General features: G+C 51.5%; 1 protein-coding gene across 1 annotated transcript in view; it reads right to left on the bottom strand.

Annotated features, from left to right (window-relative positions):
- The window catches only part of ZBTB16 (zinc finger and BTB domain containing 16), a 195,585-nt gene that overhangs the window by 7,623 nt on the left and 164,109 nt on the right, over positions 1-23,853 (bottom strand). The window contains exons 5-6 of the mRNA XM_067751082.1: positions 5,020-5,190; positions 15-182 (exon numbers count right to left, since the gene is read on the bottom strand). Coding sequence (XP_067607183.1) covers positions 15-182; positions 5,020-5,190 — 339 coding nt within the window. The remainder of the gene's footprint in view (positions 1-14; positions 183-5,019; positions 5,191-23,853) is intronic.

The raw sequence follows: 23,853 nt of genomic DNA, 5'->3' as shown, positions 1-23,853 counted from the left end.
CGTGTCCTCAGTACCTGTGTGCACTCGATAGTGTGTCTCCAGCTGGTGCTTGAGGCTGAACTTCTTGCCGCAGCCGTTGCACTCGTAGGGTTTCTCGCCCGTGTGGATGCGCTTGTGGCTCTTGAGTGTGCTCTCGTCCCGGAAGCAGCTGCCACAGAACTCACACTCGTACGGGTGGTCACCTGTGGGGACAAGGGGCTGGATCAGGCCCCCGCCTCCCCCGGCCCCCTCTTTAGGGGACAGTAGGGCACGTTCAGTGTGCCGGGAGGATGAGGCTGCCTATAGTCGCCACCTCCAGAGATGACTGAGGGACCCTCCACCCCCTACCAGCCCCTTAGCATCAACAGGGAGCACGCCTGTGCACACGTGTCCATACTTGACCGTGGCCCAGTGGCCATCCACGCCTCAAGGGCCAGTCTCAGGAAAAGAGAGCCCGTTTGGTTCAGGGATGAACAGAGCCACCAGAAAGCAGGTCCCCTGAGGGCAGAGCAGACCCAGGGGCTTCGAGACCCTTCCCCCAGCTTCCTTTCCTCTAGGTCAGGGGCAAAGGCCATTCCAGCCTGACTCCCCTACCCTCAAAAAAATCTCTCCAATATTCTCACTGTCCCCCAAATTCCTTCTGCTCTTTCCCTCCTCCACAGGCTTATGCAACCATTTTTTTCTGCGTGATTTCCTCTTCTCTCCTTGGCGAACTCCTAGTCACGCATCCAAGTCCAGCTCACATGTCACCACGGTTTGGAAGTTTCCCTTTAGCGCTACCCCCACTGTCCCCTGCTCAGGCAAATTGAGTCACTTTCTCCTCTGTCCCCAGAGAGAAGAAATGTCCAGCATTTTGTCCTTTTAGTAGTACAATTTTGATGGTACTTTCTAATTAAAATGGCCCACATTTGTTGAATGCTCACTACTGTGCTAAGAACTTCACATGGATCAATCATATCACGTAATCATCACAACAGCCTTACAAGGAAGACAGTATCATTCTCATTTTACAGAAGAGAAAAATGAGATGTTTAGAGATGCTTAAACATGGTCCCTGAGGTCAAAGAGCTAATAAAGAGCTGAGTTGGGATTCAGATCTGGTTCCAGATTCTGGACACTGGATACTTACCGGACTGCTAACTGACAGGCGGTGTTGCATCTGCTGTGACGCCCACCGTGCCCACAGACTACGAGCACCGTGAGGACAAGAAGGGAAGCTTGTTCATCCCTGTAGCCTCAGCACGCAACACAGAGTAAACCCTAAGCAGACGCTCGGGAAATGTCAGTATATGAAACTCGGGGAGAACTGCCTTTCCCCGGCCTGGAATCCATGCCCAGCAGCCTCCTTTCTGAGGATGGGGTGCGGAGATTAACCATCTTTCCCTTTGTACCCGAAGTGGGGGCTTTGTGGGGATGAAAGGTGAAGACTTCAGCTACTTATTTATTACAGGAGTGAAGGCACAGACAATAAAGACAGATTGATCACCCCAGACTTTGTTCATGAATATTTAAATATCGCTGATTCGTCTTGTCACTGTAATTACAATTTCTCTGGGCTGCACCTCCACCAGCCATCGTTTATGGTAAAGAATGGCCCACTGTATTTCACTTGTCCCTCTGCAGATGCGCGGGGCTGCCAACCGTGTAATGTCCTCTGCATTTCATACATTTTCTTCAGCCGCTGAAGGTTTAAGTCATCCACAATGACCTACGTTTTTTCATTATCCCCATGTCAAACTGCGCTCGTGCCTGGGCATAAATTGTCCTTCTCGTTATAGACTTGCATGCCTGCGCCTTCACTTCCTCTTTCAAATGATATTTTACTCTCTCCTCTCTCTCCCCTCCTCAGGCTGCTAACCAAACCTCCCCCTTCTCGAACGCAAGCCCCTGCACCCTCACACATTCTCATCTCTTCTGATGGCTCCGAAGGGTTTTTAAGGCTCTGTGGGGAGAGGACGCTGCGGTCTGCTCCCTGGCGGGCTCTCTCACGGGTGGAAGGTTTGCAAGATGCTCCGAGGGTGCAGATGGGTGGGTGGGAGCGCTTCCATCGGAGGGGTAGGATGCAAGAAGCTCAAAGAGCAAAGCCACTCTAGGGGGCCCTGCCCTGGGCTCAGAGGAGAGCCTCCACGTGCAGATCTGGGGATGAGCGGATTCCTGAGTTCCAGGCACCTGCCCGCGCCCTCGCTACTGGGGCTGTGCGGACTGGCCCGTCCCCAGCCGCCAGCCCCATCCAACCCCAGGGAAGGAGAGGCCCATGCAGACCCTGCTCCTAATTAGCTGTGTGTCTAACAGAGGGAGGGTTGGTCTGTGCACGCCTGGGCCTGTGTGCCACTCTCTCTGCGTGTAGACGTCTGCACACACAGCCCCGTCTGACATCCGACTCCCCTCCTTACTGAATCGGCAACGATTACAACTTTAATCAAGAATTCGGTATCCTCATTAAGATATAAATAAATAAATAAAGCAAGGGCCACGTGAGACTTCAGAGGAGCCGGTAATGAAAACGTACATCGGCAGCCACACGGTGGGTTGGGGGGTGGGCAGCGCTGTCTGTCTGTGCCTTTCCCCTCCAGAGGGGGGCCCTAAGAGTTTAAAAAACAAAAGGTTAAGGCAGAGAGGTTGGTTTGATCAGATTTTTATGAATTTAATGATGAAGTGGATCACATGTGACATGAGTTTAAATATGAAATGTCTCGAGTCAGCCCGGGGAAAGGAATAAAAAGTTAGGGGGGGAGAAAAAAAAGACACCAACACATACACACACACACACACACACACACACACACACACACGGATTTTGAAACATGGCAAGCACCTGGCCTAAAATCCTCACCCCGTGTCAGTGTTGCCGTAATGTACACAAAACTGGCTGCAGGATTCAAAATCCAATTTGTGGTGGGTTGATTAACTCTGTGGCCTCTTTAATGAGCTTGACATTAAGTACAGGACAAACGAGACTAATGAGAGCCCCCCTCGGGCTTGCCCAGTGCACCTGTGACCCCAGCGGTCTGTCCTCACCTGGTGGCCTCCCTGGCACTGTGGCCAAGCCCAGTGTCATCCTTCCCACCCCAGCCCCATCCTGTCGGCTACTCAGCTCCCCCACTCAGCACAGCGGAGAGTTTATTAGACGATGCGCCATGTGAATCAGGGATCCATCAATGCCGAGAGCGCGGCTGGACTAACCTACCCAACACAGCTGCTGATGCTCAACGCCCGGCCGCAGCAGCAAGTGGGCCAAGAACAAGGGAATATTAATGAGGCATCGTGCGGGGTGTGCTCAGCCTGGGCGGGGCTGTGCGCACAGGGCCTCACTGGTGTGAAGTCCATGGGTGTTGGAGTAGGCAGCACACGTGCTCCATGTTTCCTAGGTGAAAAGCAAGTACTTCTCCTAAACGATGTCTGGAAATACTCCCTTCCCATGGATCTGAGCCATGACTGACACAGGGGCCGGGGGCATTTTGATATCTGAGCTCTCAGGACCTAGGGTGGGCAGGCAGGGCATATTCTGGGTGGACTTAGCAGGACTGGGATCGTTCCAGTCACATGAATCCGACTGATGGGGCCCAGCAGAGTGCTCAGAAGTGGCTGAAAGGTAACTGGCCACCTTTGATAAGGCTGAACTTGGGGGCCCAGTGGGGGAGGTGTTGACAGGAAGGTGCATGTATTGGGTTGGCCAAAAAGTTCGTTCGGGATTTTTCTGTGACATCTTGCCAAAAACCCAAGTGAACTTTTTGGCCAACCCAATACCTGCAGGGGATGCTTATGCGGTCACTACAGAGAAAGCCCTTGTCAGCATCCCTTCCTCCTCTGCCCTTCTTGTCAGGCCTTCCCCTCGGAGACCTCCCCTTGTCCGAAGGCAGCAAATCTAACAAGTTCTAAGCAAATCTGGTGATGCTAAGGCAATGTGCTCCCCTGCACGGAACAGCATCCGGAAGCAGGAGTCCAGGCAGGCTCCTTGGCAAGGATGCCTACTGCGGGCAGGCCAGGCCAGCTCGGTCCCTGATAAACAAAGCCCCTCCCGTATTCAGCAGAGCCTGCCACTGAATCCCAGAGCATGATAAGACCCAAGAGTGAGGAAAGGGTCCTGCCGATGCTGTCATGAGGCACACAGAGTTTTTTATACCCTCTCCAGAAGACATGAGAACATACCCTGTTACGTACTCAGAAAGAGAGTCTGCCTCCCTGTCTCCCTGGCTCCATCACCCACCTCTCACCCCAAAAGCAGGACAGAACACACACAAGCAAAGACACATGCAGACTCAGAAACAGGCAATCCTTTATCCATGTACAGCCAGAGAAAGGAAGGCTTTCAAGTCACCCATGACCTTGCTAGAGGGTCAGGGGCCGCTGCAAGGAAGCAAATGCCTCCTGGCTCTCAGGACCAAGTATCCCAGCCCAGACCCCTTGACTCACAACTACTCTCCTCCCCCAGCACCTCCACCTGGCTAAGCAGGGATGTTTCATGGCTCACTGTTTATACGACCTCACTGTCTCCCCTAAACAGGGCTAAGGCCCAAGTATAGAACGTGTGCTTCTGTTACTGGGGAATAAGCAGGACCACTTCTGCCACGTTCCCTTGAGAGCCCAAGGCCGACCTCAGGAGTGTGTGTGCACAGTGTGTGTGTGTGGAGGGGGCCAGCAGTGGGAGGGGGAAAGGCAGAGACAGAGACCAAGAAGGCAGGTTTTTCTCAAAATTCGTCTTGGGTCCACCTGCATCAGCATTCCTGGGGAATATCTACTAATAATGTTGAGTCTCGGATGCCACCTGTCCCCACTGAATGGAAGTTTCTGAGCATGGGACCCAGGAACCTGCATTTCTAATGAGCACCCTCTCTGCCGGGCACAGAGATGTTGAGAACCAAAGGTGCCCAGGGTGGGACAGGATAAGAACCGTCCACGTTGACCTGCACCTCGGAGGCCCCTGCATCCCCGACGCTTGAGCAGAGGAGGGCTGAGGGCACCCCCGCCAGATGTGTTTGGAGGGAAATGCAGACAGTGGTTCCCAGAGACCCTGCCCTGCCCGTCCCCGGCCGGGCCTACCTGTGTGTGAGCGCAGGTGGCGTTTGAGGGCCGTGTGGCTGGGGAAGGTACGGTTGCACTCGCTGCAGATGTAGCTGCGCACGCCCGCGTGGACCTCCATGTGCTGCTGGAGCGCACTCTGGGCCTGGAAACGCTTCCCGCACAGCAGACAGAAGACAGCCATGTCCGTGCCTGCAGGACACAGCGGGGGAAAGCCTCAGGGCTGGACACAGGCCTTCTTCACCCAGCTAGGCTGGAGCCAGAGCCAGCGTCAGGCCAGCACCCCGGGCAAACCCAGAGGTGGTGCAGGCCACGCGATGCTGCTGGAGCCCCCGCTGCGCGGCTCCAACGGTGGACAGAATCCATTTACTTCCTGCCCTCATGGAACCTAAAGTCTAGTGGGAGAAAGACATTAATCAAACACATCAGAGCAGCAAATGAGTCTGCAGTCGTATGGAGGTCTGTGTCAAAGGCAGGGTACCAAGAAGGCATCTATCAAAGGGACTTTCAGAGCCTGGCACAGGAGGCGGGGCATCAGGCCGGCCTCTGTGAGGAATCACAATAATGGAGATGATACGTGCCAGCCGTCGTTCAAGTGTAACTAACTTAAAAATCCCATCTCCAAAAGGCGGGCTCTGCATCCTCATCCTTCAGATAAGGAGAAGGAGGCACAGAGAGGCTGAGTTACTTGTCCGAAGTAGCACAGAGCTCGCAAGCAAACAGGGCTGGGATTCAAGCCCAGGCAACCTGGATTTGATCCGCTCCTAACGCGAGCTACAGACCCGATTCTCTTAACCACGTCTCCATTCATTAATGCGTACATCTTAAGGGTCCATTCATTCAACAAATATTATTTTAGTATCTTCTATAAGGAGGACTCTCTCCTTTGGCCCTGGGGATGTAGCCATGGAAAACCGTACCAAGTGCCTGCCCTCATCATAGATGTTACCCAGCACACTGGGCCATGAGGAGAGCATTCCAAGAAGATGGAATAGTATCTTTGAACTGGAGAGAAACGTGACGGGTCAGAGGATAAGACAGAACAGGTCACCTGAGGAGGCAGAAAGAAAGTAGAGCGGAGGTCAAAGAAGTAGGCAGGGCCAGCTCGTACGGGGTCTTGAAAACCATGTTAAGATCTTTAGGCTTCATCCCAAGACCAACGGACAACTGTCAAGGGATTTTAAGCTAATGAGGGACGTGAGATTTTCATTTAACTCTGTCTGGTCTTTCCCTGCGCTGATCAGAAGCACGGGTAGGTACCCCATGGTACCCTACAAAGGCAGGCTGCCATTTTCTGTCTGTTATCAACCCCCTTCCTGATGCTGCTCTGGGACCATGGCCTTACGGGGTTCAGCACCACAGAAGGAAACATCTAAACCTTCCAAGGACTCACCAGTAGCTCCTTGTCTACCGTTTTGGATTCCATTTCCCTAAGCGTGTCAGCCCCCTGCCCCGGGAGGCTCCCCATCCGCTCGTCTCTCTTTGCCGGCATCTGGGCATTATCACCTGTGGTCAGCCCAGCGCTGCCTCCCCCGTGTAGAGGACACAAGCAAGAAAGGGGGGCAGGCCCAGTGCCTGGCAGCCCAGAGTGGAAGGTGGAGCAGAGCTTTGGCTGTGGCAAGTCGTGGGCTGCTCAATGTGGCATCAGGGAGCTCCCGGCAGAAAGAGGGTGACAAGAAGGACAGCACAGAGCGCCTGTGGCCTCCGGGGTCCATCAACAGAGATAGCAAATGGAAGGCCCGTTCTGGACAACTCAGGCCCATTCATGGCTGGGTTTGCAATGAATGGACTGGCGGGAAGGCAAAGACGGCCTCTCATTCTCCCCAGCCCCCCACCCCTCACAACACCTTCAGCCATGCTCATCACACCTGCAGACAGACATCGCCTGCATCCAGGTCCAGGGAAGGCTGAGCAGGGGATGTGGAATATCAGCAAGGGCACAAATTTGCTCCTGGACTCAAAGAGCAGACGGGAAGGGGAATACTACAGGCCGTGTGCTAGGTGCTCTATCTGTTGTCATCTCGTTTAAAACGTGCAAGGCAGGATTCTCGTGCCCCTTTGTACAAATGGGAAAACAGAGTGATTAAGTAACTTGCCTAAGGTCACACAGTTAGAAAGAAGCAGAGCTGGGATTGTTAAATGCTTCAGTATGTCTGATTTCGGAAATCACAGGGCTGGGCTCATGTCTCCCTCTGGATCTGCCACCTGTCTGCATGGGCTTCTCTGGGAAGAGGCACAATAATGACACCAGCGAGGCAGCTCCAACCCAGCTGGTTCAGGAGCCCCAGTGCATGCAGGGCCCACCCTAGCAGCAGCTGGAGAACCTGGGCCAGGAGGCGTGCGGTGGAAGCCGAGTCACAAGGCAAAGCTCTCTGAAGCCTTCCTACTCCACTGGACGCCAGCAAGACCTCTGCAAGGTACTCGGGTGCGGGCCCCACTTGACTGAGGGGGCGCACTGATGGGAGCGGTCTGCCCAGCAGAAGCAGACGACGGCTGACAGTGGGTCCTCAAAGCCCAGTCGGGCCTGGCCAGCCTGCCCCAGAATGGCGTCCATCTGCAGCATGTCCTGTGACGTGGCACGTTGTGGCTGCTTCATCCTGAGGGCCCCCAGCACCAGCCCCCTCTCTGGCCCTAACCTCACCCCACAGAGAGTCCTGATGAAGCCAGACATCAAACATCTGCCTTTTATCAGTAAGACGGAGCAGGCTTCCTGGGCAAACCACGCCCTTTAAGAGCCCAGGTTTCTCCTTATGCATCCTCCGAAGTCCTCAGTGTGGAAGGAATCTGCGTCAGAGGGAACATGAATGACATTCCCAGGAGGACACCCGAGCCTAGAAAGCCAGGCCCAGGGACTTCCCTGGTGGTCCAGTGGTTAGGACTCCATGCTTCCAATGCAGGGGGTGCCGGTTCAATCCCTGGTTGGGGGACTAAGATTCCCACATGCCTTGTGGGAAGGATGGAAGGGAGGGAGGGAAGGAAGAAGGGAGGAGAGAAAGAAAGAAGGAAGGAAGGAAGGAAAGAAAGAAGAAAGGAAGGGTCGAAGGAAGGACGGGAAGAAAGAAAGGAAGGAAGGAAGGAAGGAACGAAGGAAGGAAGGAAGGAAGAAAAGAAAGAAGGAGGGAAGGCAAGGGAAGGGAAGGGAAGGAAGAAAGAAAGGAGGAAAGAAGGAAGGAAAGGAGGGAAGGAGGGAAGGAAGGAAAGAAAGAAAAAGAGAGAGAGAGATAAAGAAAGAAAAAGGAAATTGCATATACATCTTTTTAAAAAAGCCAGGCCCAGAGGAGCTCTGAGGGTCAGTACCACTGCAGGGCAGACTGAGAACCCTGCAACCTCACCCCTTCCCGTCTTCCCAGGGCCCCAGAGCTGCCCCACTATGTGGTCTCTTCTTCTCAGGAATGGCTGAACCCATTTCGTGTCCATTCAGCTGACTCGGTGAATATCACCTAGCGTAGGCACTGTGCTAGGTGACAGGAGGGATGCTGAGATCAACCAGAGAAATAGGGTCCCAGATTAGTGGGGGACACAGACAAGCCAACGACCAGCCAGAGGATAAGACAGGCTGATGCCAAGAGGGCTTCGGAGAATCTGAGTTAGGTTTTAAGAAATGAAGTGGACTGAGAAGCCAAGGACAAGAATGGGGCACGGGAGCCAGGCTAGAAACCCCACAAGCAAATTTCAGAGCAGGCAGGGGCAGAGGACAGACCCTGAGGATGAAAATGAGCAGGGAAGGTTATGGGGGTTTGGATGGCAGAGGGCCGCATCACCTGGTGGGACAGATTAGATTTCATTCCACAGGCAATGCAGTACCACGAAAAGAGGGGGTCGGGTCTAGCCTGATCCAACCAGTATGTGAGGGCAATGCCCCTGGGGGCTGCAAGGGCACCAACAGCAGTGGCAAGTGGCTGAAAGCAGGGAGGAACATGACGGACTTCTGTGCTACCACTGGAGGAGAGTGGGGACCAGTCTAGGGTAGGGGCTGGGAGGACAGGAGGAGGACTGGAGAAGTGGAATCCAGGGCAGTGGCAAGACAGGACCCTCAGCCTGGGCTCGAGTCAGGAAGCGTGATGCATTTGAAGTCCTGGACGCCAGCTCTGTACCTTGGTGACAAGTTTAAAGTTATGCAGTGACCACCTGCAAAGGAAATGCTACAGTGTCCCTACAGTGGTCTCTCTCCCCTTCCTGGGACATCCCACAGGGCACAGGGGCTCTCCCTGGCCACCGAGACACTGCCCCAGGCTCAGACATAACGAGACGGCGGCTCTGAGACCCCACATCCACTCTCCATTCTTCTGTTTGGAGACCAGCAGCTGAGAAGATGGAAAAATATTTTTAAAGGAAAAAGGAAAGAGCGGGGGGAGACACAAGAAAAGCTATTGGTGCATGCAAGTTAAGAATCTAGAGACGAGATTTGAGTTATTAAACAATTTGCCGTAGTTTCTGCCTAGCTGATTGTTCGCATGTATGATGAGTCAGGGCAGATTCTATTACACCGGGAGAGTAAGCAAATAAATGCTAGCTTTTGGAAACACATTAAAATGTGGGGCTATGGAAATAAAATTATCTAGAAAATTGTATTAGCAATTCATTAGCTGCAGTGAGATGTTCGGCGAGGCAAGGGGGTCCGGCAGTGTTAGTGCTCTGCTTCCTTCAATGCCTGAGCCCCTGAGATGCTCACTGCTCCTTCCTCTGCTGTGGGGAGACCTCATGCCTGATACCAGTGGGGAGAGGGAAGGAGCCTCCACCGGTTGCAAAAGACATTCAGAAATCAGATGGTCAACATGCCACAAGGGAGACCAAAGAAGCACATGTGTCCTGGCTCTGCCACTTACTTGCCTTGTGACCAGGGCAAGTTGCTGAACTTCTCTGGACCAGAATTTGTCCGTCGTTTGACACATTGCTTGTGGTTGTTGAGAGCATCCAATGAGATACCCAAGTGAAAAAGCTTTTTAGCTATGAAGCGGTAGCAAAGCCAATACCAGCCCAGACGATGCCTTTGTCTGAATCAGAAAATCATGCCTCTTCCTCTGGGCAGACGCAGATCCTCGCCTGGGCACACAGCTCTGCAAGCAAAGACGGCTGGACTCCAGCCTCCATTTCTCCCTCAGCTGGGCATCCTCCTGCAGTGAACAACCTGGATACAGATCATGGCCGCCTTCCACCATACACAAGCCTAAGTTGTTTTCTCGACTCTGGGCTGCTTCTTCCAGGGACTGACCCTAGAGAAGGCATCTTGGATGAGTGACACCATTTAGGACTCAGTGCCAAGAACACCTTCTTCCTCTGAGCCCTCATGATGCCAGCACAATTATTAAACCCTTTGTTGTACTCATTTGTGACATTCAGCTCTGTCTAGTAGATGGTAAGCCCTCCAAAACAGGGACTATTTTCTTCACTGTTATATCCCCCAAGATAAAGCACAGGGCCTGGCATATAGTAGGTGCTCAAAAACTGCATGTTGCATTCAAGAATGAATAAGGAGCTGAGGGACAATCACAAAGGACAAAGGGGGGAAACAGGGTGGGGAAAGTCATGGTACAGAGCGATGGACGGCTAGACCTGGGGGAAGCCCAGACCAAATGCAGCCATTACCGGGAACTTCCAACAAGGCTCTCCTTGGAAATTAGTAATGCCCAGTAACCCCCAGACAGCTGATCTCTTTGGGGCCTCTCTTGTCTGTCTGGTGGGCTGAACAGGACTCCCCGGTTCTGGCTTCATGTCTGAGCTCTGTTGCTCAGAAGCGAAGACCCAGCCCATAGAAAAAGGACCAGTTTTACCACACCATGCAGTGAAACAGAAGACCCTGGTTCTAGCCCACAGGTGCAGCCCTTCCCAGCTCTGTGACTCTGAGCCAGGTAGCTGCTGCCCTTGGCCTCATTTCTTCATCTAGGAGATGGTATTCATGAGTAAGCTGCCCTTTCCACTACCAACCTCATAGTGCTGTTAGGAGGCAACTGGCAAACGTTATTGAGTATGTAAACCCTACAAATGTACTGTTTTCAATCAATCTGTAAATTTCAGTGTAAATCAGATACATCAATTAGCCTTGGCCCAAAGAAATAATTCACCAGGTCAAAGAACAGCACTTCCTCTGCTCTTCTGAAGAATGAATGGGGCTCAGTGTTAGGCTGGACCCCAAGGGTGTCTGCCTGAAGGGAAATTTCACTAGAAAGAGGGAATGGGTGTGGCAGGGTTGATGGAGAGAGGTCCCAGGTACCGTGCAGAAGGGCCATGCAAATATCTGTACCCTCACTTGCATCCATTCTATCTGGAGATGATGACCCCACCATACCCACCTTCCACCCCCAAGGGCAGCACAGCCAATCTTGGCTGCAGGGCATGTACCACTCACAGATTCCCAATTTAAAACAAGTTTAATTTTAGCCAAAAAATGGGAGAAAGCCAAGGCTAGGGCGGAACAGGAGGCAGGAGGGGTGACACAAACCCAGGGTATTTATTTCACCCAGGTGATGACTGGGTCTGAAATTATGAGACACAAAAACCCTCATGTTGACACCTGTGCCATTTCCATACCAATTAGCTCTTTAATAGAAAGGAAGGAACAGGACCAGAGGGGTACACAGCCGGAGAAGATGTTCAGGGGCTACACCTTCTTGGAGCAAAAGGTTCTTATTATCCCTAGATATAAGCAGTTTCTTAATCAAAAGAGCAGAGGGATCTACATATACTCGGGCTTTTTTTTTTTTTTTGGTAAGCCGGCCGTGAGTGTACATGTGTGTGCGTGTGTGTGCGTGTGTCCTTGCACATGGACCAAGGATGGGCTTCTCTTGTCTAATTCCACCCAACCTCACCCAAGAAAGGAAGAGCTGCTTCCCCGCCCCCCTGCAACTTCTTCTCTCCAGAGGAAGAAAATATCATATTTAGGAGGCGTGAAAACCGTGACTTAAACTGGAACCACCTTCCCCCTCCAAATCCTCAGACATGCCTTTCTACTTCCTCTGACTCTCAGGATTACTCCTTCCTAAGACACCATTTCCAGTCCTGGGAAGCCTTGTAACCACACACCAAAACTGTCACAGAAACTGCCACCTCTTCCTCTTCCCCATCCTTCTCTTCCTTCCCCCCAGGTCATTGCTAAAAAAGTGGCAGAGCTGCATCATCCGCTGTGCAGGAGGAAAAGACAGAGACAAGCAGCCCAGGGCTGACTCACACCGAAGGCAGGAAGGCTCTGTCTGCATCTCAAGAGGCTGGAGGTGGTGGCGAAGGGGGGACAGGCCAGGGAGCAGACGAAAGGAAGCAAAAGCTCAGCTCATGACATTGGCAGGGGTGCCTCCCTTTTCATTCCTCCTGTGCCATCACTTAGGGCTTGGCTCCTTTGCAAGGGATCTACTGAAGAAAGCGTCAAGCCATCCCTCTCTAGCTCTCCTCCTGGGCATAAGTTGAAGCATCATTCGGGATGAGTCCTGAACTCCCAGTCTTCCTCAGAAGGCTAGCTACATGCACCAGGAGGGCCCAGTCTACCCAGCCCAAGAAAATGTCAGCCCGCCGACTGCGCACCCCACCCCGGGAACGACAGCTGCTGGAGAGTGGTAGACAAGTCCCCCTGTTTACTGCCTACAGCCTCTCTCCCAGGAAGGGTAGAGAAGGCTGAGAAAACATCTCTGCAAGGCTTGCCTCAAACCAAATTAGCCACAAGTCTGTGCTCCAGTGCTTATCTCCTACGTATAGTCACCTACTGCTGGAGCACTTTTCATCGTCTGCTCAGTTATGTCTTCCCAAACCAAGCCAGGAGCTAAAAACCTTAGCATCTAGCCTTCTTGTCAATTTCAGTCTTGTCAATTCCAGTCTAGTATCCAGGCCTCCCTACCCCTTTTTCCTTTCTTTCTTATCTGCTTAGAATCTTGGAAGGCACCCACGTATCAATATAACCTTCTATTTCCACAAGGGAAAGGGGGAATGTTAGCATTTTACATCAGTAGTCCAGGGAGCAGAGAGTTCTCAATGAATAAACAAATAGGGAGGAGCCGGAGTAGCTGATTCAAATTTGTTTTAAAACTAAGCCATGTCTCAGAGCACACACCTGTGCATGTATACGCGCGTGTGTGCACACACGTGCACACACACACACACTTGCTCACACACCCCTCTCAGTCAGTCTCTTGGGGAATGTGGCCACAGCCTCAGGCAGCAGCAGCTAACAATGCTGGCTCCCAGAAGCTGTGTATTTGTTTAGCAGTGAGCTGCAGACACAAGTGCATTTCATTACTCGGCACCTCCAGCTACAGTAAACAAATTTGTCAGCTCACTAGCTCATTAAGGTGCACCCCGGACGCGGGGGGGATTTATTGAGACCTGCACAATAAAAGTAACCTGAATGGATGTACTAATTTTGTCAATCACTCCAACAAACGAGCCAAAGAGGGGGAGAAACTGGGGGAAGGGGACAAGAGCAGGGGTGGAAAAGAAAGGAAAAGAGGTAAAAAGGAAGAAGAAAGTTGAGTTTGGTTTGCAAGAGAGGGTTAACGGGTTAAGATGGGGCCAGATCTGTGCTTTGCTGCCTGGTTACATGACGGCCTCCCCGTTCCATCTACCTCACGCTGGGCCACGCTGTCCAGGGTGCATGGGTCCCCTGGTGGGACAGTGTCAAGGGCAAACTCAATGGCAAACCAAGTCCCGCATCCCTGGCATCAGAGAGGGAACTAAGGAATCGAGGATGCAGAGCCCCCCTGCAGAAAGTAGCAGCAGCCTCCGCGTCAGAAGAGACGCGTTGCCTCTCCTGGAATCTCCCACCCATTCCACAGCCCCTTCCCAGCCCAGCTCCCGGACCCTTCCAGCCATTCCAGAATGAATACAAACGTCCACCACAAGAGCAGAGGGAGGAAGAAGGGAAGGGAGACGGTGTGTGCGTGTAGTGGGGGGTTTGGGGTGGAGAGTAAATCCGGAGAGGTATGCAGCCCTCTGGTCTGTAACTTTCAAAATGACAGCAGGACTGGGGCAAAGGTCACGGGGTCCAAGGCCTTAAGCACCTCCGCCAGCTGTGGCAGTGCGGCCCAGAGCCCGCAGGACGCCTGCCCGTATAAATCAGCCCTAAGCAGCACCCGCTGGGGGCGAGGACAATGGGCCCACACGGGGGTGGGAGGCAGGACAATGGGGCCTGGCCAGTGCGCAGGCCCGGAACAAATGTGCCCTGGCACCACGGGGGCCCCCATTTGTGAAACTAATTGGCCCATGATTGAAAAACTGGACCAACTTCAACAGCCCTGAGTGGAGAGGGGCGGCCCGCAGTCCCTTAACCTAGCCCAGCTCTGCAGAGCCTGCCCGGCCCAGCCCTGGGGGTCTGAAATGGGAACGGCTCTCAGGTACTGCCCACTCTGGCAGTGGGAGATGGGACCTTTGAGATGGGGCCGCCTGGGAGAGGAGCGGGTGGTGGTGGGCTGGTGCGCCTCTTGCTGCCTTGAAGTACCGGTATCCAGTTTCTCCTCCCAAGAGGCAGAGAAGGACTGAGCTCCTCAGTTTCTCTACACTGCTTGTTCTGTAGGACTAAAGCTCAAAAGACAGAGGCTGGCACCTGTCTACCCCAAGGGTTCCTGAAACCAAAGGACTCCCAGCTTTCTTCCTTTGGGGGTAGGTGGGTGAAAATAAACACAGAACTACAATGGGTTCCTTCCTCAATCCAGCCTCCCTGGCATGTGTTCAGCTCTGTGCCCTTGGCCTATAACCACTGCGGGAAGCCTGCAGCTCTGTGCAAGGCTGCATGAGAGCTGGCCTGTAAGAAGCTGGTCCTGAGACTTCTGGGAAAGAAGCCCTGGAATGTGTGATGGGAAGTCAGTATGGTGTGTGAAAGGCCAGGCCAGGGTAATCGTCCCGCCATTGTCCTCTTGCCCTACCCTTTCCTGTGACTTCTCACTATTGGCTCCCAGTTGAAGAGGACTGGAAGAGTAGAAAGCACTGGAGTCTTCAGCCGGAAGGCCTGTCCTCAAGTCCTGGCTCAGTGGCCAACTTGCTGTGCACTCTGGACTTCCAGGTTACTGGACTTCTCTGGGCCTCAGTATCCTCAACAGAAAAATGAAGGTGGAAGTAAATGATCTTAAAAGGTTCCCCTCATTCTAACAGTCAATAATTCTAGGCCTATTTGAAGAGGATGCAGGAGAAAGGTCTTTCTCCCACTGATATGCACTTCAGGCATCTCTCCTTCAAAATATCACTTGATAGCCTTCTTTTAGTTAAAGAGAATCTCAGGGCTCCACTGGGAACCACTGTCTTTGGCTCACAGAGGGACAGTCCCAGGAGAGACACAGAAGAGATCTAAGCTTGACTGATCATTTGCTTTGGCCGATCCAGGTCTCTTCCTCTGAACCCTCAAGCAGCCCTGAGAGACGGGGTGTTTAGAAAGATAGGGAAAGCAAGACTCGAGAGAACCTGCTAGGTCCTTTCTCTCAAGGGGCCACCAGTTACCGGCTAGTACCTCCTAGAACTGGCCATACACCCAGAAGGGCAATTCTTTTTTTTTTTTTTTAATTTTATTTTATTTACTTATTTTTGGCTGCGTTGGGTCTTCGTTGCTGCACACGGGCTTTCTCTAGTTGTGGCGAGCGGGGGCTACTCTTTGTTGCAGTATGCGGGCTTCTCATTGCGGTGGCTTCTCTTGTTGCGGATCACAGGCTCCAGGCGCGCAGGCTTCAGTAGTTGTGGCACACGGGCTCAGCAATTGTGGCTCGAGGACTCTAGAGCGCAGGCTCTGTAGTTGTGGCACACGGGCTTAGTTGCTCCACGGCGTGTGGGGATCTTCCCGGACCAGGGCTCGAACCCGTGTCCCCTGCATTGGCAGGCGGATTCTTAACCACTGCACCACCAAAGAAGTCCCAGAAGGGCAGTTCTTGAGCCACTGGGTCTGAGGGTACCTGCCTGCCTCTCTGTGCTGGGCAAGGGCCAGGTGATGGGGTGGGGAGAGGGGAGCAGGGGCTTTCTCTCCCCTGCCCCCAGCCCCAGGATGACAGAAAAAACCAACCAAGATGATGGGTCAGAGAACCAGACCCGCTGAATCCAGCGGCCTCATTTCCTTAGCACGTTGCCCAACACACAGTAGGCACTTCAATTTTGAGCAGTGTGTCCACAGCATCACGAGAGGGCACTGAGGTTCCGCCTGAAGATGAGACCCAATTTCCTTATTGTACAATAACTTATTACCAGGCCTCTCCCTCTCTCGTCTTCTTTAAGTGTACAAGACATTGTCAATAGACAGTTCATCTCCCTAGATCCAGGCGTCCCCAAAGGCATCCTGAGGTGCCTGGGCAGGAACTGGAGCCCAGGAGAGGGCTCACTGGAAAAAAGATAGCAACTCAGCTGGGGTCCTATCTAAAATGTCCTGTAAACCCCAATGCATTTCAGAGATGAGAAGGAGACCCACCTAGAAGAGAAGGGACGGACAAGGAGACAGGCAGACCTTTGCAAGACAAAGACCCAGAGACAGGATGGGCTGGGGAGGGGAGCAGGGGCTGGGGGAGACAGAAATTCAAAATAAAATGAAATACCGATTGTTTCAGAGCCATTAAATATCAGACAAACATTGGGCACTGAAAAGAAAAACTACCCCATATAAATAAACAAAAACAAACCAAAAAAAGAGAAGGACATATTCATTTTACTGACATTTTAACGGTTCCTCTCCCCCCCACCCCCCACCAGAAGATGATTACAAATTAAGCAGCATTTAAATGCTTTTTACTGTCGACAATTAAAAGGAGGGCTGTGAGCCTGAGAGTGTGGTGGCCATTCATTCCCACGGTAACCAGGCTATCTGAGGCACCTCCAGGCCTACCCTACTGTACCGCACACAATGGGCAAAGAGGGAAAAGTCTGCACACCATGAATTCTGCAGGACGTTCAGAAGCAAATTAAAATATAAAAAGCTCCTGGCACAAAGATAGATACCAAGAGTGAGGGCTGGGCAGGCAGGTCAAGCTCATGGAGTAAAGTCTTAGCAACGGCAGAGTTTAAGCACAGCCTGATTACACCTTATTCAGGGCTGCCTTGCATTTGGTTTATGTACTCTGTGTGTGTGTGTGTGTGTGTGTGTGTGTGTGTGTGTGTGTGTGTGTGTGTGTAGTACAGGAAGGATGAAGGGTGGAGGTGGCTTTTCTGGGGACAGAGAAATAAACAATTAAGAGAGCCCAGGAGCTCTAGGCAAGACCCCAGACCCCAGGGAATGGGTAGAGGACACACCAGCTGCCCCAACCTGGGCTTCACAGTGGGCACTGGTCCACCCCTCCAGTGCCTGAGCCATGGCCTTCTCTGCTGGATGTGGTCCAGCAGAGGAACCAGGTGATCTGAATTTCACTCTGGTGAGAGGAAAGGATTTCATTCCAGGGTGGACCAAAGAACCAATTTTAAGTTTCCAGAAACGGACTCTTTCATTGCCCACACTAACCCACCCAGCCAATACCTCCAATATTCATGTCTTTCTGAAAGGCTAAACCTGACTCCATGTTGGGTCTCAGCAAATTTTATTGCTAGGACTGTGTGTTAGCCAACTTAAAATGGATTCTAAGAACCCATATCATCACAGGGACCTTTTAGAATAATGAAAACTCACCCCCAGGATAAAGGGGAGAAAAGCAAGGATTAAAAAAGAAAAGGAGTGTGGCATGGGGAATATGGGCTGTAGCCACCAATTTCCTTTTCAGTCCTTCGGAGACGAAGATGGAAAGCAACAGAAGTGAGCTGGCTAACAGGTGGAGGGCGGCGAGAGGAGGCTGGATTTAGAAGGAGCCGGGTACATTTCTGTGCCCTAAGTTTAATATGCAGGAGGGGCGACACAGAAATAAAAGAGACACGTCCCCTTTAAAAGGAAATATAATTTACAGTGTGCAGCCAGGCGGCCCATAGTTTCAATCTCGTTTACTATAGAGAAAACTCTGCTAGCTGTTCTCTATCCCACAAATCCGATTTAATCAGACAAGCCAGCCAGCGTGGCTTGGAGTAAAAACGGATAATTAGTAAACAGAGAGCTACTCCAGTGCTTCATTGGCATTCGAGTTGGGCTACTGTGTCGCATTTAAAATGCAGTCTGATGAAGTTTACAAAATCAAACCATTTGTTACTCCTATTGAAGAGGCTTCAGGCCACTTGCAATTAAATTGGAATTAGTGCTCAGAATGAGACACAGCAAATTCATACTAAAAAGGGATCTGACTTTGAGACATTTGACTTCACTTCAACAGTTTCTGTGCGAGTGTGTGTGGGTGGGTGCTACTAAAAGACTCCTCACTCGCCCCGACTCTGCAGGGCTCCCCAACTCGTGAGCTTGCCCCTGACAATCTGCTATGCTCTGGGCTGGCTTCGGGGAATGGGGCACCGGGGTGGGGGGAGGGGACAGACAGCTGACACTGGGGAGCCAGGCCCTGCATTCGCACCGGGAAGATACTGTACTAGGGAAAATGTGTCCACAAAGGACCATATGGCTCCCTTCTGCACTGAACCTTCGGACAAGGGGTGGAAGGGGGGCGGGGAAGCTGCCAGAAAGCACTTCCAGGGGGCACCAGCCCCGCCCACCTCAGACAGCAGGCTGGCAGCTTGGGGAGAGTGGGGGCACCTTCCCCACCCCCACCCCCCCACATCAGCTGGGCTCCTGTGATGTTCCTGCCTGCCCTCCCGCAAAGCCCCGTGCACAGGGAGGGTTTCTGTCACCATGTCCTACTCATGAAAACACTCCTGGTCCCGGGCACTGCCCTTCTAGGCAGAAAAGGTAGGGCCAACTGTCTTGGCGGGCCTCTTAACCCTGAGGCTGTGAAACCCCCAAGCAATCCAGGGATAGAATTCAGGAGGTTGGAAAACTTGGAGGGTAAAAATATTACATGTTTATTTTTACCAACCTCTAACTGAAATTTAGCTGTTCCTTCCATGGGGAATGAAAGCAACAAAGCAGTCAGATGAGCTGTGCCTGTGACTTGGTCACCCACAGACAGCTAGACATTTTCATACCACATTGGAAGAAATGTTGCAGTTACCTCGAAATGTTTATGCAAACTGTAGGTAGCTGACCACTGCTTAAGCCTGTTAACAGGGTAACAAAGAATCACACATATACTATATTACAAATGGTTTAAAAATATTTTGCTATCCTACTCCTCACCTTATGCCTCTGAAGACATTATCCTGAGGAGGGGTTCATAGGTTTCACCAGATTTCCCAAGGGGCCCATGGCACGAAATGTTAAGAATTCCTGGCCTAAGGGCTCGGGAGAGGGAGGCGGAGTTCTTGTTCAATGCTGACAGAGTTTCAGTTTGGGAAGATGAAAAAGTTCTGTGGAAGGATGGTGGTGACAGTTGCACAACAATGTGATCATACTTAATGCCACTGAACTGTACTCTTAAAACTGGTTAAAATGATAAATTCTATGTTATATATATTTTACCCAAGTAACAGAAAGAATGCTTAGTCTCAGCTGGTCATAAATTACTCGTACTTCTACAATCCCTCTGCTGCCCAGAAGTACAGAGGCTAAAATCCAGTTTCATTCCTTCTAAGTGTTTCTCTCTGCTGTTTGGAGGAGAACTGAACCTCAGGCTCCGTGGAAGCAGGCAGTCATCCTGCACGGGTCCTGGAAAGGGCACTGCAGGAGGTCCAGGCTCACCGCTCAGCTCTGTGGCCGCCAACTAGCCTTGGTGGAGTTGCTTCAAGTTCAAGGTTTACCATCTCCCTCTCCGCATCAGAACAAAAGCTGCTTGAGAGCAGGGACCTCATTTCTCTTATACACTGCTGTGTCTCTTGGATCTGACAGGTGTTTGATGAATCTTTACTGGATGGAGGGAAGGATGCACGGGCAGATGAAGGATTAAACAAATGAATTTTCTCTCTCTGGCCCTCAATCTCATCTTTGACATAAGAGGATAGGCTCTGTGATCCTTTAAAGCTCCTACAGGCCCCATGGGGTTCCATCTGCTCACCAGGCTCCCCTACCTATTGCCCACACTTTTCCCTCCAGAGCGCAGCGCTCGCAAGTAGATAGCAGGTGGTGCGTGTGCACGGGTGGGGGACGGGCTGCGGCAGGAGCATGCCTGATGTGGATACTGAGGGTGATGGGCCACTGCCCTCGGAGCCACGACTTTCCTCTGGACCTCAGGCACTGCCACATGGAGAAGAAATGGGCTGGTGATGACACTGGGAAAGGGAGGACGGTGAATTTATCGACAGGCTGAACAGACAGGCAACAAAAGGGAGGCACGGAGGCCCGAGGAAGAGACTTTGATGGAGTATCAGGCAGCATGGAATGGCTTTCAAAGCCCAGAAGGAGGAGGTGGTCCTTTTTGCTATTCAGGGAGGGTGGGAGAGAAATCTGCGGTCAAGAACAAAAACCAAAACACATTGTCCACTAGCCTTTCCCACTTCCCCCAAACCTGGAACTCCCCTCCTTCCAAGTAGGCTGTGTACCTGACTCACTAAATCTTTCCCCGGGAAAGGAGATGGGGTAGCCGTCCGGCAAACACAAGCCGGGCCTCAAGCCCGGCTTAGGTAGTGTGCATGCTCTCCAGACAACGGATGGGCAATCTGGTCCTCGCCTGCCCATCCCCGCACGCGCGCACACACACACACACACACACACACGTCCCTTGACACCCTGAAGGAAGGTCTGGAGAGAAACCGCAGCCTCACATTCTAAAAAGGAAACACAAAGTGACATGTCACTGAGTGGTTGGGGGTTCTCCTTTCTCCTGTGTGGGTTCCGTTTCCTAGGTGCCTCCCCTTTCAGTTCCTCCTCTGGAGTGTCTGGGCCAGGACTGGAGCGTGAGCTTGGCCCCAGAGCAGACGGGAAAGCCGATGGCTGACTCTCTCAGGCCACAGCCAGGTGCCCAGCACCTTGGTCACAAAGAGGCCGAGAAGACACCTCTGTTCTATTTATCCAACACTAGTGCCACCTGATTGCCAAATCTTCCCATCCGTTCTCTTTCCAATTATCTTCATTTCTCTCTTTGGGTGGCAGCACTTTTATTCCCCTTGGGAGACAGCATTGGTGTCACTTTTAGCACCATTCACTCATGTTCCCGTGCACTCACGCACCCAGTGTTTGCGTTCCAATTCTGCACAGGCATCACGTACCAAGGCTTCGATGTTAAGAAGACACTTCTTGCCCCTATGAAGCTTACAGGCTAAGAAGAGCAGAGCAAGAAGCCTGGACTCTGAAGTCAGACAGAACCTGGCTCTGCCGCTTACTTCCTAGCTAGAGAATCACATGCAAATTTCTTAATATCTCTGGGTCTTGACTTCTTTATCTTTATTAGAGTCATAACACCCACCACGCAAGGTTGCTGGGAGGATTTGAGATAATATATGAAAGTGTCTACCACAGTGCCAGATGGCAGGGAGTGGAGAAATGGTAGCTTGTTAGAAGAGGGATCCAGGGGCCTGGTTGAGGGCCATAGAGAGACAGGTATGTAAATAAGTGGGTCGTGGTGTTTGAACTTAGATACCCTGAAATGAGCAGGCCCACTCCAGGAGATGCTGATACAGAACACTCCAGGCCCTTCATCACCAGTAAGAGCTACTCCTCTAAAGTATTCAACTGAAACCTCCTTCCCACCCTCCCAGTTACTCTCACCAGAACCATTCTCTGATCCCTAACCACTCCCAGCATGTCCTTCCTTTCCTTGCTTCTTTCTCCATCAGCCCATACTTCATGGCCCATGGTTCAACTCCCAGCTGCCTCCTGGCCAATTCCTGAACTCCCTTGCCCATTATCCTTCCATTGTACCAACCCTGCCAAGTGCTAAACTTGGGTCAGCCTGACTCCTGGTCTCCTCTACCCCTAGAGCTGCCTACACACACTGCCTCTACTTCCCACGTGCTCATTCACTCCTCAGCCCACCATGTCTCATCCCTGCTTCCATCATTCCTTGAGGACCAAAACTGTTCGTCTCTGATAACCAATGACCCCCAGGTCACTAAATCCAACAGACGTTTCTAGTCTTCCTCTTAGGGGACTTAACAGCAGCATTAAGATTGATGACTACTTTTTCCTTTTTGAAACCTCTTCCTTTAGCTCCATGACACCACACTCTCCTGGTCTCCATCCTATTTCTTCCAGCAACTCCTTCTGAATCTCCATGATGCATTGGGATTGTCCTGGAGGGCACAGTGTGTTGGAGTTCCCCTGGATTCTGTTCCAAGCTCTCCTCTCTTGCTCTCCACTCCTGTTTTGTAAACTCACCCGCTTTCAGGGCTTCAAGGATCATTTAGATGCTGATGACTCCAACATTTACATGGCCAGCAAGTCTCTCTCTTTCCCAAATTCCAGACATAACTGTGTACCCAAATGCCTCTTGGATAGGTCCCCACTGGATGTCACACAGGCCTTACTACTGTGATACCAAAACTGTTCATCTTCTTAACAACAGCACCAATAAAGCTCTGCTTCTCCTCCTGTGATCCCCATTTCGGTAAAGAGCTCCACTGTCACCCACTGGGCCCCAAACAAGAAAAGGGGCCATCATCCTTGATCTCCTTTCTCTCTCACCTCCCACAACAGATCAATTATCAAAGTTCTCCAGCCTCCTAAATATCTTCAATTTTTTCCATTTCTTATCCATCCCCACTGCAACTACACTGGTTCAAGCTACCATAATTTCTTGCCTAGATTATGGCAATACTGTCCTAACTAATCTCCCTGCCTTCAGTTTAAACCCCTCCAATCTATCCACAACTGTGTAGTCCAGGTCATTTTTCTAAACCATAATTTGATGTCACTCTCCTGACTAAGACCTTTTAATGGCTCCCCATCACTCTCAGGAAAAAGGCAGAGCTACTTAAAGTGGCTTCTGGGGTCTTTCACATGTAATGCCCATCCATCTCTCCAGTCTCAGGTCTCAGCCCTCCTTCCCTCTCCCATTTTCAGTTCCATGAATCTACCTTATTCTCTCCCAGCATGGGCATTGACCCACGTTGACCTCAGCCTGTCATTCTTCCCTTCCTCCCCCAGTACCCCATTTTCTTTACTCAATAACTTCTCATATTTCAGATGACACCACCTCCAAGAAGCCTCCCCAATTCCCCATGCAAGTTGGAGGCCTACATGTGTGCTCTTATAACATCTTATGCCTCTACTATAACAATATTTATCCTGTATATGACTTGCTTACTTATCTCTCTCCCTTTAAGACATGAGCGCCATAAGGACAGGAATTCTGTTTTGCTTACCACTGTATTCCCAGAGCCTAATATACTACTAGGTACACAACTGGTGTTCAATAAATATTTACTGAATGGATAAACACATGAGTACATAAAAATTTAACCTATTAACATCTCTGTGAGTTTGGACCACAGTCTTTGGCAAGTTATGATTTCTAAAGCCCAAACCATTAATATTTGACTCTTATCAACTTCAAGTAAACACGCCTCCTTACCCTCTCCAGCTACCCTGCCACCAGCCCAGATTCCCTATGAGTTGCAGGCTTCTGGGCCTGTATGTTCCTGTACCTTTAACTTGTCTGACTGGTAGGTGTGCATTCGTGTCCATGTGCTTTAGAACCGGGCATGGGCTCTCCTGGGCTTGGTTTCTCCTCCCAACCTGGAAGTACTCATCCATGTGGTACCCAGTGCAGACATCTCTTCAAGATGGAGAGTCGTTCACATCAATGGAGGATCTAGATCTTTGAATAAAAGGGCTGCAGAATGGAGTTCCCAGATATTACCCCCTGGCCAAAGCTGTGAGCTGGCAGCCAATAAGCACCCATCGTTTGGAACCTGAAGTTAAAACTGGCAACTCCTCCTGGTCGCTGGCAGAACATGGACCCAAGGCTACAGATGCCCCTGGTATCCGCTTCCTACCTCTATCTCCTCTAAGACCAGAGTAGGCCCTCAGCTCTCCCTGCAGGACCTGCTCTGAGCTGCCCACAGGACAGAGCC

The sequence above is a fragment of the Pseudorca crassidens genome, chromosome 9 (assembly GCF_039906515.1).
Source record: "Pseudorca crassidens isolate mPseCra1 chromosome 9, mPseCra1.hap1, whole genome shotgun sequence".
Classification (NCBI taxonomy): Eukaryota; Metazoa; Chordata; class Mammalia; order Artiodactyla; family Delphinidae; genus Pseudorca; species Pseudorca crassidens.
This window is presented reverse-complemented; position numbering and strand designations above follow the sequence as displayed.